Source organism: Athene noctua, chromosome 1 (assembly GCF_965140245.1).
Source record: "Athene noctua chromosome 1, bAthNoc1.hap1.1, whole genome shotgun sequence".
NCBI classification, from domain to species: Eukaryota; Metazoa; Chordata; class Aves; order Strigiformes; family Strigidae; genus Athene; species Athene noctua.
The window spans coordinates 51552976-51567717 of NC_134037.1; the positions used below are offsets into that span (position 1 = coordinate 51552976).

Sequence of the window (14742 nt, forward strand, 5' to 3'; positions counted from 1 at the left end):
CTCTTTTTCCTTCATAGTTAGTTATCTACACACATTTTTTTTTTTTCTTGAAGCAGTGTGTCCTTGTATCAAAGATCATCAACCACTTCTTGGGCATGTTAACAAGTGTACTCAGCAAGCAATTACTGCCCTTATTTGGGGCTTGTGGGATCGTGTCTGGAGTGTTGTGCCCAATTTTGGGGTTCCCACTAAGTGAAAGACATTGTCATACTACAGCAAGTGCAGTGGGAGGCTACCCAGATGATAAGGGGCTGGAGTAGTACATGGTCTACAAGGAAATGCTGGGAACTGCTTATTTCAGCCTTAAGAAGAGAAGGCTGTTATTGCTGTTCCACCCGCCTCAGGGGCAAGGGAGTCAGAACTGGACTCTTCTCAGAGGTGCACATGGAAGGGATGAGAGACAATGAACACAGGTTGCAGCATGGGAAATGCTGATTAGACCCAAGGAAATTATTTTTCACTGGGAGGGAGGTCAAGCACAGGAACAGATCACTCAAGTTGTCTGTGAAATCTCTGTCCTTGAAGATACTCAAAACTCAACTGAGCAAACCCATACTGGCTGTGCTTCGAATGACAGGTTGGACCAGACATTCCCCAGAGGTCCCCTCCAACTTAAATTATTTTGTGATTCTATGAATAAAGTAGAACTCAAAGTACTATGTTTCCCAGTCCCTTTGTTTTAAAAAGGCAAAGAGAAAATTTCTCATTCATACCACAGAAGTTAAGTATTGGCCTCTCAGAACAACTGTTCTAGATTGCTGTCAGACAGAAAGGCTTGTCAGAGGGCAGCAAGAGGTCAAAAAGGCAAACTAGGAACTGCTGGATTTTGGAGACTGAAGAATTAAAGGAGACAAAAACTAAGCAGGTGTTTAAGTACAAAGAAAACCAACTTCAAATCTTCTCTGCTGAGATATTTCTGCCTTATTTCCTACCCAAGGGAAAAAAAGATTCCTTTCAGATAGCGTAGGGAACAACAAATCTGGGGAGGTAGGGAGGCTGCCTGAATATGTGATGAATATTTTGGCCATACTAGACTATGTTCAAAGGGAGAATGAGAAACTGAAAGTCTCTTTTTTTTTTTCCAGTGGTCAAATTTAGGATTAATTATTTAAGTGACAAGACATCAACAAGTAACTTCAGATTTTTTTTGTTTAGAATGATCCTGAACAGCTAAATTTCTTACAAACTGAAATCTTCAAACATCATGCATTCTCTCTGATCCTGAAGTGAGCTAAAACATTCTATAATTCTGAAGTGCACAGTACTACTCACTGAAACAAAAAGAAACCCCAAAACACAAAATTTAAATTGATTTGTAGCTGAGTGACTGAATAATGCTCTAAGTGTTTGCAGTGTTCTGTACTGATTTTCTAAATCTGTTTTCTCTTTTGTGGGAACACCATGCTCAATAAGCACTGATGTTTTAGACTGCTGAAATGTTACTTTGAAAAGGTACCAACATGTTTCATAGTGAGTACATCAATTTTGTCAAATTTTTCCTTTGTTTCTTAAGTACCTTGGAATGTCTCAGCATCCATTCTTACATTTTTTGTGGTTGGACACAGAGTAATGCTCTTCCTTCTTCCCAAAATGGGCTGGACAATCATTTATTTGCATTGCAGTGTTATAATTATTTTTTTAAAATCTTCATTGGCTATATGTGGCATGATATACCAGTTGAAATTGGGGCAGTATTTATCCAATATTTTCTTAGAAACTTTTTCTATAGAAAAGGTAAAGAAATGCATCTTTAAAAGGCATAAACACTGCAGAAACTTCAATTAGTAGAACAGGATTTATTTTCCTTACTCATCTGACAAACAGAAAAATTATCTTTTTACTTCAAACTCAAAAACACCCTATCTAGGAAGAGACCAGATCTGGAGAGAGTCACCCCCAACAGCAGAGGAAAGATGGCCTGCTTACAGGGAACACTGCTACTCCAGCTGTTAGGCAGTTCTTGTAGCACATTTTGCCAAAAAAAATACAAGTCATCCCAAGACACTGATTGATTGTGCAGACCCTTTAATATTTTAGAAGAGGCACCCACTCGTCCTCCTTATCTCTTTCCATGTCTTTCACAATGAAAACAAGGCCCACTAGCTTTTAAATCTAAACAACGGTAGTGAGTGATGACATTTTACCAAAAAGCATGAGTTTCTGAAATCACACTAATGCAAACACTCATTGTTAATTGTCATCTTGGCATACATAAGCAATTAACTTGATATTTATGTTAAAACATGTAATAGTTGTTTGCTTTAATGAAACAAAAGTTGTGCTGGATTCTCACCCCAAAGAAGGCATGGAAAATATCCACTAATTGAAAACAAAGATACAACTGATTTTTGGTTCTGGATGTACACCTTGATAATTCAGATGGGGTTAATTTCAATAAAGGAGAAAATTGCTTCTTCTGAATGGTTTTGACTGCTTTTGTATTATTACTAACACATCTAAAAAACCCCATATTCATTAAATCACTGCCTATTCTGTTTTTTTAATATATGTAACAAAAGCAACTAATGGCAGCGGCTGCTCCAAAACAAACAAGAAAATTTTAATGGAAAATAACAACAGGTCATAAGCATCTACAAAAAACAACCCTGTTTTTAACTCTTTACTGTATTTCAGAAGCAAGAGAGTGAATAGCCTATGGCCTATTGTCCCATGACACATGATGATTCTCTGGCATTTAAACAAACAGAACCGCAGGACTACTGTCATTTACACCACGGGACTGTGAACCTGCTCTGCAGAGAAGCACTGCAGCAGGATGAATGCACTAACCATGGCAGTCAGCAGTGAGCTGGGGAAGGGGAGCCACGCGACTCTTGCTAATGCAACTGATGGCACTGTGTTATTGTTATTTATTAGTTGCATGACAGTAGGCTACCACTGAGAAACCTCGTTTCTGAATGTGACCTTTCCCATTTTTCTTCTCTCTCTCCTACCATATGGGAAAGTCAAGACTTAGTGCCATGCAGTGTATGAATGGCTGGATCTACCACTTCTTGACTCATGCTTCTTTTAGTACTGTACAAAATCTGCTCTCTGTGTTAACGTCATGCACAGTGTTTCATATACAAACCAACAACAGTATGTCACAGCATGCTATGGTGATGTACCATATTTCCCCTGCCAGTTTGGAAGAAAGGCATGACAAGGAATGACACAGAGCAGAGCAAATGGACAGGGCTACAGAAAAAAAAAAACAAAAAAGTTTTGCTACATTCTCTCTCACTTGACTTAATTTATCTTTTCTGAATATCATGTTTAGAAAAAACAACAAACCCTTGCAGTAGCATACTCATTTGCTACAAAATACAAGATTTATTTCTTTATTTAGCCTTACAATTTTTCTAGAGCCTTGGCCAGAAAACAAGAATTATTCCTAGCTTACTCATGTCTGCTACTAGCTGTGCCTTCAGTACACTCATTTAACAAGTCTCTATAAAGCAAAGCAACATTAAGGCCTTCGCTTCAGTGGAGAGTTTTTAATCAATATTATAAAATAGTATCGATTAAATTGAGACTCTCAATTTGTTGTTTTAGAATTTCACAGCTTATCTTGCATGCAAAATGGATAAAATCTTTTTGATTTTAAAAATTCTGAGATTTTTACCGAAATCCCGCATACAAATGAGGGCACCAGGAAAGTTGCTGTTTCTTTCAGTGACACACATGAATTTTCCCTGCCATATACTGGTACCATCTCTTTTGTTTTCTGAACATCTCCACTAAAACAAGAGCTGAAACTACTTTTTAATCTCTGGAAGAGACTTTCAAACACCACAATGATGGATCAATAATTTGTCTGGATGCGATGTGATAGTATAGGAAAAAAGAGAGTGAAACATTCAGATACTAATGTGAGAAAATGTATTCAGAAACACAGACCTTAAAATAAGACTTTTGTGATATCAAAGCCCTTCTGATAAAAACATTGAGAAAAGCTGGGAGAAAAAAAATTACTAAAAAATTTTGCAGAACCTAGTGACCTTAACGACATGACAGTCTTAGACCTAATTAAATTAATAGAAAGTATTTCACTTCTATATTTATGTCAGAGCCCTCACTAAATTTACCAGTACCATCTAGATATTACTTTTTGTCAGTGAAAAAAAATCAGAGATACCATTTTAATAACATGCATAAAAAGAACGATTCAAAATTCTTGAGCAGTCTCAAAACTGAAATAAGACCTTTGCCTTTTAAGGAGGCCTGTTAAATGGGTGGATCTCAATTTCTCAAATTTATCTTCATTCATTATTTTAATTGAAAGCCACAGTGAGTAAGGTAAAATATTCTTAAGCAGGCTAAACAGATAACAATTTTTGTACACATATATCTATGAATTCAACTAAAGGAACAGCATTTTTATCTCAACTAAGTGGCATACTGATGTTCATAATAAAAATTAAGAGAACAAAAGTAATGCAAATTTTCAGAAGTTCTATAACTAATTTTGGTGACCTTTGCTTTTACAAAATTAAAGAGGAGATGATTTGAAGACTCAGTGAGAAACAAGCCACCAGATTTGATTAGGAATGTTAAAGTAATTCTAGCAACTGAATAGAAAGTTGAGAGGGAACCTTAATGCTGAGAAGAAAAGACTGAGCAACGTGCAAAACATTGATTCTGGTGATGTAGAAATAAAGACAACACAGCAAAGGGCAAAAAAGAAATACTAATTTCTACTGCACAACATGCCTTCTAATTGGCTGTGTGCATGTACTGGCAAAGCTACTATGCTGGGGTGAGCTACAGGTTACTGGTACATTTATCATGGATGTAACTAATGGCCACTTTTATTTTAAACAAAGAAATGTAGAAGAGAGGGATGTGACATGATACTTTTGAAACTTGCTTCTACAAAAACCAGAGGTGATTATTGTTTGAGCTTACAAAAACCATGCAGAATTTTTCACTGTCATTACTGAACTTGTAATATCTGTGTTTGTCTAAGAGATGACAGCCCAGAGCTAATAAAATCACATGCTTTCTGGCTGAAGTCAATTGCTCAAAATACAAAACTTGAAGGGCTTTCCCCCCTTCCTTGCCTTTTATTCAAGTGTTCAAGTTGCCTAAGCACACTGTAAGTTTTTAAATTTCATGGGAAGGATCCAAAATACAAAATAATTTCAGTCAAAAAACAGAATACTGCGACAAATATTTAATTTAGCAAAGCAATTTTAGATGCGTCTCTTCCTTCTCACCCTCCTTCTTTAACTATGGAAATGATATTGGGTGGATCACAGTTCTAACAATTAAAAGGAGAAAACCCATTCTGGACTTACAAAAGCAAGTAGCTGATCTTAAACATTCACAGAAGTATCTCACATACTCAGACATACTTGAGAAGAAAAAATTTTGAGCTCTCACTGGTGTTTTTAGAAAGATCATTTTTTTTCTATTGTAGAAAAGAACTAAAAGCACAATGATTTTAAATAGCAAGCTAAGGCTGAGATCCTTTTTATGTTCTCAGAGGAATGAAGGACAGAAAGCTTTTTAATAATCCAAATTACAAATTTGCTTAACATAGAATAATTATAATAAAAGTCTGACCTGTCCTGTGTGTTACCCTTCCATACTAGCAGGAGTCACAGCTGTAACACTCTTCACGTCCCAGTTCAAGAAGCAATTCTCAATCATGTGTGTGGCTCGATAATTTATATATTATTTCCCATTGATGCTGGAGATAACTAACTGGACCCTCATGATCTACTTAAGACTCGGAACAAGTCAGGCTCTTGCTCAGTGAGTGAGTTGGGGACACAACGTCATCTTCTGCCTCCACCACAAGCATACTGTGCTCCAGTATTTAATGAGGGGAACCTCTCAGCCATCTCCCGCAGCTCTCTAAGAGCTTTACGGTGTCCCAGATAATTTCAGTAGATAAGCTAGTTAGGTCAGGTCTGCCTTTACTATAGAGCCATCCCAGTAGCAAATACAGTGTGACTTAGCTAAAAGTTGTAATGGGGACTGGAAGAAGCAGAAATTATTATAAAACATGTGTATGTATATTTTTTAATAGATGGGATGGCATTAAGGTGAGATTAAAAAAAAAGGTAACAGCATACTCTATCAACATACAGAGACCACTGATCGGAGCTAACCTGCAAATGACTGCAGAAAAAGGTGACAGCAAAAGCTGTCAGAAGCCTGGTTTCAAAACCAAGCTTGGGGAAGCAAATGGTATAAAGAACGGCAAAAATTATTATTAAATAGCTACATTTTATATTTACAGTACAGCTGCCTGTTACTGGCTTTTTAAAATCAAGAAATTGCACAAGCCATTCTCTCTCCCTCCATATACACACGCACAAGTTATAACCTGACTTTAATACGAAGTTCCTCTCAACCGTCAAGAATTTTCTTGAAAATATTACAGAAAATATTAAAAATAATGAGATCTAAATATACTTTACCAACCTTCTTGTAGTCCATTATATTTCCTCTTCCTTGTGCCTTAAAGAGAAAGACAGATTTTATGTAAGATGTTACATACTACAGACTAGAGTTGCAAGAATAAAGAATGCAATTAAAAGAGCTACTAAGTTAAACATATCCGACTTTCCTTAGGAAGTCGATATGGAAAAACCTAAAATACAACCAAATGTGTTACCCATTTATACAACATGGTTCTGTTTCAGATGACAGCTGCAGATACTTGATGTAAATTTTTAGGGTTGTTTATTATGACTTGTAGTTAAACATTTGTTGAATTCAAAATGTTTTGGTCTTAAGAAGTCTTGCTGTTTGCATTAATCAATCTCTCCCCTGATATTCTGAAATAAACCATACTTCATAACAGCAATAAGAGGATTTTTCTTCTTAAAAGAGAACTCTACGTATCTCAATAGTGATTTGCACACAGGTAATAGTCTAGAGCTCTCAATAGGGGATGTCAGGACCATGTCTGTGCTATTAGACCTAGGTTGGAGATGCTTTTGGTGTAGAATTGTATTTAAATATCAGCATCACCCTTTACTTAAGTGTCAGATACAAACAACTATAACTCCTAACACATTCAGAAAGAAGTATGAATAAATTTAAAATTTCTTCTCACCCAGACACAGAAAAGTACATTGTCCAAATTCCTCAATTTTGTCATGATGTAGAAGAGATGTCTATGTCTTTCTCCCCCAGCGGCAGTGCTCTGCCAGACCCAGAGCATTCCTGCTCAACCAACCTGAAGCCCTTTCCTTAGGTCAGATCCAGCTGTATCATTATCACCTCATCCAACTCCAACTCTTCTCTTTTCAGGCACAGTGAGGAAAAAAAAATAAAATCACCCGTTTCTTTCCCTCTAGCTCCCACAAGGGAAGACCACAAACCTCAGTTCTTCTGGAATGAGTCTCCTGAAGAGATGGAGTGGTAGTAGTCCTAATCTACATGTCCTCTGTGGGGACTTCAGAGAGCAGCCAAGAGGAGCAGGCCAACTGGCATAAGGAGAAGAGCTGAGGCCTGCACTGGAGAGGAACACTATGTGGCAAGCACGGCTTAGAAGAGATGTTGCCGAGATGGCATAGATTTAGAAAATAAATTAATTTTTGTAAGGGAGGAAAAATAAAAAACCAAGAGACTAAGCAAGCAGAACAGGAAGGAAAACAGTAGATAACAAAATTATTTCTCTGAAGGAGAAAGGGGACTGCTCCACAAAACCTCTTTACTACTCTCTTTAAGCTTCTTAAGAATCAGCTTTTCTGGAATGCATATTAAGAAAACAGCCTGATAGCATTTGGGAGTAGCAAAACCACTGCCAATAACTGCTTCCTTATTTGTGTATTCCCATCTCTTTGATTTGCCAACTTTTATTCATACCGGTTGGATCTTGCAGCTTCTTCAAAATATATGTAGTAGTTATATTGTGTATCAGAACACACCCGAAATATGTTCTTTAACAAATGACTGCCTATATGCACATTCACACTGCAGTGGAGAACTTGCCAACATGTTTGAGGAAGATGCTTTTTAGTCTTAGCAATACCAGAAGAGGTGTGCTCAGCATGCCTCCTCCTGTGTCTAATACACATTACCAACAGCAAGAATATTTTCTCACGCTCTGTTCCTCTCAAGCATTCAAGTCAATGGCAGTTGTGCTTCTCTGAGCAGCAACCTTGTTTAATCTGTTTCCTAAGCCTTCTTTACTACAACTACACCTTTGCTTTTTTTCTTTCTTTTTATCCTCACAGCAGTTTGGGTCTGACTTTCACTGACCCCAGTCTCAGACACACACTTATTTTTTTCCTTTTACATCATATTTCTGCATCTGGTTTAGCTTCCTCAAAGGTATTAAGTCTGATTTGCATAACGTATGCACTCTTGCCAAACTTGGATAACTTTCTAGGTCTCACTGCTTGGTGGGGAGCTCAGCTTCTGAATGTTGGGGCTCTGGACCCTCAAAGAAAAGCATCTGCTTACCAGCAAATTAGATACACAAACGGTCAACTCAGGTCAGCCCTCCTCCTGAACACCACAGATCACTATGTGCCAGTAGTGAGGGACAATAATACCATGACATCCTTCATTAATAAATGAGGTGGTGTGAAATCAGCTCACCTTGCCAGGAAGAAGGATCCCTGAATCCCCTACAAAATTACTCAAATGCATCAGATAAGGAGACCACAAGTGGATGGTTTAAGACAGTGCTTCTGGAGCAGGTTATCAGGATGTTTTCTGAAATTGACTTCTCTTTTTCAGATGAGATGGCCCCTTTTACATGTCTTAAAACCTATACTTGAGAAATGCCTCCAATCCTTCTGAGAAGGCTCAGAAAGATATGGTGAAAAGCACATGGATTACCTTGGCCTAGATGAAATGGTTCTAGTTTCTGACTTACTTCTTTTTAAAATTACAAATGCTATGAGCTAATATGGATTCTAGACCTGTTCTTGAGGGATTCTACTTAATTTCTTCACTCAAACTTCAATCTTTTGTACCTCACTGCTTAGGTGTTGGACGCTTGTTGAGTCAGAAAAATTTTGTTCTTGTCTAGCAAGAGGTATCTGTAAGTGCCTAAAAGTGACCAACTCTTCTTCTTTTGACCTCTAGGAAATGCACCATCCTATAATCCTGGATTATCTGCTAAATTTTAAGAAATCAGGGCTTTCCAAAAATTCAGTGAGACTGCATTCAGCAACTATTACAGCACTTCATCAGAAGAAAAGCATTCAAGCATTTCTTTGTCTAATGCAGTGTTTCCTAGGAACCATTTACGGTTAGATGGTTTGGGTTTGTTGGTTTCTTTTTTAAATATTTCCAGACTCTGCTCCAACCCATACTCTTAAAAATAGACACTTGACCAAACAGTTCATTGGGCATTTCAGTTTTAAATGCACAAAGGTAGAGGGTGTTGCTGGTGAGGTCGGTGAGGATGGGAGAGACTCGGGTCTTTGTGGATCATTCATTCATGTTTGAGTGTACATATATCTATCTCTATGTATACATACACACACACATATACCTACACGTTATTTTCCTCCTACGACAAGTATTCCCCCTATACACATTCCAAGTCCTTTTTAAGGCAGTCTCTAAATCTCATCCAAATCAGAATCTAATCTTCACAAAACACATACAATTTAGTGTTGATGCAACCTTCTGCATCTGGGTATGTCATGTGGTTTGCTCTTTCCAAATGAAGAGACAAGGGGACTTTTAAAAGGTCTTCAGCTCAGCAGCAGAAAGGTGCACAGGGCTATCTCCACTCAAAGGCTACCTTAGGAACAGCAATCGTATCCAGGCTTCTGGCAAAGGATACTCTGCAAAGAACTGTGGTGAGACAATCACACAAGTTTTGGGCACTCCACAAGCAGTTCAGGCATCCTTCATGACCTCCCTGAAGGCTGCTTTCACCTAAGTGAAATGCATGACAGGCACTGAGTCCCGGCCACAAGCCTTCTGAGAAGCATACCACTGTGGAGGTTACTAGGTGCAATGGGGCACTTTACCTCCACTTTCTTGAACCCCAACACCTTCCTGAGAAGGAGGAAGCTGCCAAGGGAAGGTGCTGCATTTAATACATCATGTGAATGCTTATATGGGCAAATAATCAACAGAGAAAGACAGATACTTAGCAGTAATTAAAGGTCACGATTTCCATATGCTTCGTCATAAACTCAGCTACTAAGAAAAATTCTACCTGACAGGGACTGAGTGCGCTGTGTGTACTTTGTATATTTAAACCATAGAAATGCCATTGTACAAGAGGGTGTCTTATGAGACTCTTATGAGTACTGCCAACATGAGAAAGTCTCTGGTTTGAGTGCTTGACCTGCCCTGAATGTCACATAGTGAATGTGACTATGGATGATATCTCGAAGAACTTGTAGTTTGTAAAAGGTAATTTTCCTTTCTAAATCAACAAGCCAAGAAAGGCTCCTGGATGAGGTCTTCCACTCTGTGCTGAGCTAAAGTAGTAGTTAGTAGACACTTTTGCATAGTGCATGTCACTTGCCTGCCCCCTCCCCCAGAGAACTGCTTCATTGTTTCTAAGATGCCCATTTTCGGTATGAGAATTAGTAAGCAGACAGACGGCACTCCTGGAGTCCTGCAACCTCCTCTAGATTCTGCAGATGGGAAATTGTTTCAAAGCTTTTATACACTGTGCTGTGGTAATACCATTATTCTCCAACTGCAAACATCCAAATCCATTTACATTCAACTCGCATATGAGCCTTGTGTTGAGATCGTAGAATTCCAAAATTCCTTGTCACACATCATAAACTACCAGTCCCTAATTTCAAAATGACAAAAGGTTTGCTTCACTTTAAAATCCCCCAACTTCATACCGCTGTAAGGCTGTAGATTCTGCAGACTTCCCAAAATTTCACTGCTGCAGAGACTACTCCCCTTGCTTGCAGTATGTGAAGGCAGGCTACAACCTGGCCATCATGAATGCAGAACTAGGCAGTGGCTCATGCTCCACACACTCTACCTGACAGTCCTGCTTTCAAACCAGCAGGGAAAGGAGCCCTCGGCCAGCACATGACAACTGAATGAGCATGCTTGCACAGAGCTAGCTTCTTATTGAAGGCAGAAGCCATTCTACCGAAAACTCTAACGACTGCAGGAATTTCCAAATGCTAGTCATCACCGCTGTTTAGACAGACAAAACATGTCTGACTGATGCAGGAACTCAAGAGAATGCTTAATTTTGGCCATTTTGGTGGTTTTCCCCTTTTCCCTTCCTGTTGTCTTCTACAGTTATCTGTTTGCGCTTCAGCAATACCCAGGAAGATATTTATCGGGCCTGAATCCTGCTGTGCTACATGGTACATAAAAAAGGTCTACACCACATAGCTATCTTATTGCCTTCCTCATCTAAGGAAGGCAATGTTTTCATCATGTTAGATGAAAAGAACAGCTGAATTAAGAGAACGAAGAATAAGGATATCAGCCAGCTAGATCTCACAAATATTTTGTAGTGGTCAGGAAGCCAAGTTCCCCAGATCTTCCCTCCGCCCTCATCCAAAATTACTGCTCCCAGAGCCAAGTTGGCAGAAGGAAATGTGTGCCTACTTTTCAACCACTGTAATGCAAAGCTCTCTGCTTTAAGCTGCCAGTGAAAGTAGCTTTAAGCTAAGACGGGACTGCACAAGTAGTGCAGAGGAACAGACATATGCTCCACGCAAATGAAACCACTTATTACACTGACACACAGAAGTTCGACAGAGATCAACTGTCAGGTCCCTAGATTTCCCCCTCCTGAAAGCCTGGAAGAGAGAAGTGTTAAGTATCGGAGAGCAGAGGCAACCTCTATGTTGTCCTGTCCATTGTTAGTTTCTAAGTTTCTCTGATGACTGAAAGCATAGATAGGAAGAGAGATAAAAATGGCAAAACTAGGAAATTCTAAACAATAATTTACCTCTCTGATCTGTTTAATCCATGCCTCTCTTCCAAGGAATTCCTGATGGAGGACCGCAGGAGCGGAATTCAAACTGAAGGCCATGGTGTCACTAGAACTTTCTTTAACAAATGGCTGAAGGTCTGAATGTAGCTGAAAGAGAAGAACACCTTTCTTCAATTCCCAGGAAGAGTTTATACATATCCACTCACTGAATCCAGGTCCATATCCTGATTCTATACCTACTCACCACTTTCTGCTTTGACACTTGTACTTTGGTTGCACTTTTTCAAGTATGGGGGAGGGATAGGAAGATGTTGAAAGCATTGCAGTGGTGAAAAGTTGTGGTAAAAAGAAGCATGGAGAGAATCTGCAAAGAAATGGGTAAAGGACAGCTTGCAGAGCTGGGCAAGTGATGAGACACACCCCAGTAGGCAACTGTCAAGTGGCAGGAAGCAGAAAAAATATAAAGGGAAGAATGATCCAGTCTTTGATGGGAAGAACATCGGTTTTCAATCTGTGAACGGTAATACATTAACTTTTCAGTACCTGAGGAAGCTGATGCAGTATGACCCTCTTCTGACAAAGAAAATGTTACATAGCTAGGAGCTTTCAGTGAAAATTATGCAATCCTTTACACACAACTATTTGTCAATGGTGAATGTATTAATATTAAAGCATACACAAAATATTAAGGCTATAGTCTGCACTAGAAGCAATTTACTGGTAGAGCTGTACTTAGAAATAACATATAGTGGCACTTCTACGGCAGTAAAGCTGTGCTTTATAAAACCACTTCCTCCTCCTGGAGGAACCAGAAACTATCTAAACCAACTCAGCTGAAGTGGATGGGAGGTCTGTCTGCCTGTCTCAAGCTACATCTATACTTGCAAGTAGTGCAGTACAGTAGGAGCAGATCTTTAGGGCAAAACAAGAGTTCCAAGGATCCAGGTTCCACACTGTGTGTGTTTTCCTTTGCACTAACTCTAGCTGTGGACTGAAATAGACTTATAATGGAGGTCAGAGGCCTTCTCTGGGAAATCCTACTGCTGCAGAGGTGTAGACTGCTTCTGTCTGTATCTGGTGACCTCCCTCCTTATCCTCCAGCTACCCGCTCTGGAAGTTACCTCCATAGCAGATTATTCAGAAGGGAATGTATGCAGGTCCTTCAGCCACTGCAGCTCATGCATCAGCTTGTGTGCTGCTGCAGGCAGTTTTGTCTCTTGGTACAAACCTCTGCATGGCAGCAGCTGAGACCCAACAGATGTTTTCTCCTGCAACTCCTGCTACTGGAACAGAGGCCTTAGGAAGAACATAGGAGCAGAGAAGGTAAAGTTTTAAGTTGCTACAGAAAGATGCACTAGAGGGACCTTAACAAAACCTTGAATGAAATAAGCTACAATGTTTATCACAGTGTGATTTTGCCAGTTCGTAAGCACTGTTCATACCAGTAGCTTCTGCGAACATCTTCACACCAGGCAGTAGTCAAATCTCTGAACATCACTGACCTGCTAGCAAAAGTCTACAGCATAGTGGCAGTATACAGCAGAGCTCAAGAGCAACACATCTTACAAGTCTTTCTGTATTTAAGATCCCAGAAGGAAAGGAAAAGGTGTACCTTATGACTCATAGACATGTGCTTTCCATACTGAAATGCCATGTCCTGAATCTCAGCGCTGTGCTTTGCTAGCTCCATTGCAGCCTGGCAGCTCTTTGCCAGCAAGGCACTATGTGACAGGAAAACCTGTTCCTTCCACGTAGATATGCTGATATCATCTGTAAGACAGCTCTCCTGAAAATGAAACAAAGGCTAACATGAAAACACCAGAACTGCAGCTGTGTCAGCTTGTAGAAGTGTGGCACAGGATAACATGACACGTGGTGAGTAACAAAACTCTGGGTGCCACGGTGCCAAATAAAGGGCATTCTTTTGGGGATGAGCAGGGAAAAGTATCAGAATAAATATACTGGCAGCTTCCACAAACAACAATTTCATTTTCTGCTCAAAAAGAACAATGCAAAATATGTGGAGCTGTCAACAGATTGCCCATAGACATTTTTCTTAATGACTGTATCCTTACACTGAACATTAACAGCTGACTATATTCCTCAGGAGGGACTGGGAAGGGGGAAGGAGAAGAAAAAGAAAAAATAAACCAAAACAAAACACCCCAAAAAACCTGCACTTCAGCCCCTTGCCGGTTACCAAGAATCAACAATCCCAAACAAACTTGAGAAGTCCCTATAATTTCTCCTTTGTAGTCAAGAAAAAAAAATAATTACAAAAGCTATTAAAAATCCTTATAGAATTTACATTGGAAAAATCAAGAGCTGTGATGGAGGGCTTGTACCTCTTCGACTTCCATATGAAGGATGAGAAATGAAAGTATTAAAAAAATAAAGCTGTGATTTAGAAATGTCAGGTATTAACTTTCCCAGGGGACTGATAGAGATCTCAGTGATGCCTCTAGTGAACTTTATCACCTTGACTGTAAAGTCAGAGATGCTCAACACTTCTCAGAATCCTTTGTATCCAAAATATTAATTTGGATTACTTTCCACAAAGTGTTTTAATTAACACACATCTAATCCTTTCCCCCCAAACTCAAATTCAACTGTGGGTACTTTGGCTCACAAGGTGTTAATATGCCACTATTCTACTAATAGGTCTTCGAAGCTTATGATTTATAATCTTTCGCACATACACATTACTGTCACACCTTTAGGTACTCTCTAAAGAGGGAAAAAAACCCTCCAAACTAGAAAAGACAACAGTTGTTTTGCTTAGAAAAAACTAAAATCAGTAATGAGAAGCTACACAAAAAATTTCAAGCATATAAGTATTTTAAAAGTTTGTAATTTCTTGGTTCAACCAAATCTGTAGCGTACAC

General features: G+C 39.1%; 2 protein-coding genes across 2 annotated transcripts in view; both read right to left on the bottom strand.

Annotated features, from left to right (window-relative positions):
- The window catches only part of BEND3 (BEN domain containing 3), a 63439-nt gene that overhangs the window by 41159 nt on the left and 7538 nt on the right, over window positions 1-14742 (bottom strand). The gene's annotated exons all lie outside the window — the stretch shown is intronic.
- Window positions 1-14742, bottom strand: part of PDSS2 (decaprenyl diphosphate synthase subunit 2) — a 123023-nt gene that overhangs the window by 7050 nt on the left and 101231 nt on the right. The window contains exons 5-7 of the mRNA XM_074896116.1: window positions 13470-13640; window positions 11873-12004; window positions 6436-6471 (exon numbers count right to left, since the gene is read on the bottom strand). Coding sequence (XP_074752217.1) covers window positions 6436-6471; window positions 11873-12004; window positions 13470-13640 — 339 coding nt within the window. The remainder of the gene's footprint in view (window positions 1-6435; window positions 6472-11872; window positions 12005-13469; window positions 13641-14742) is intronic.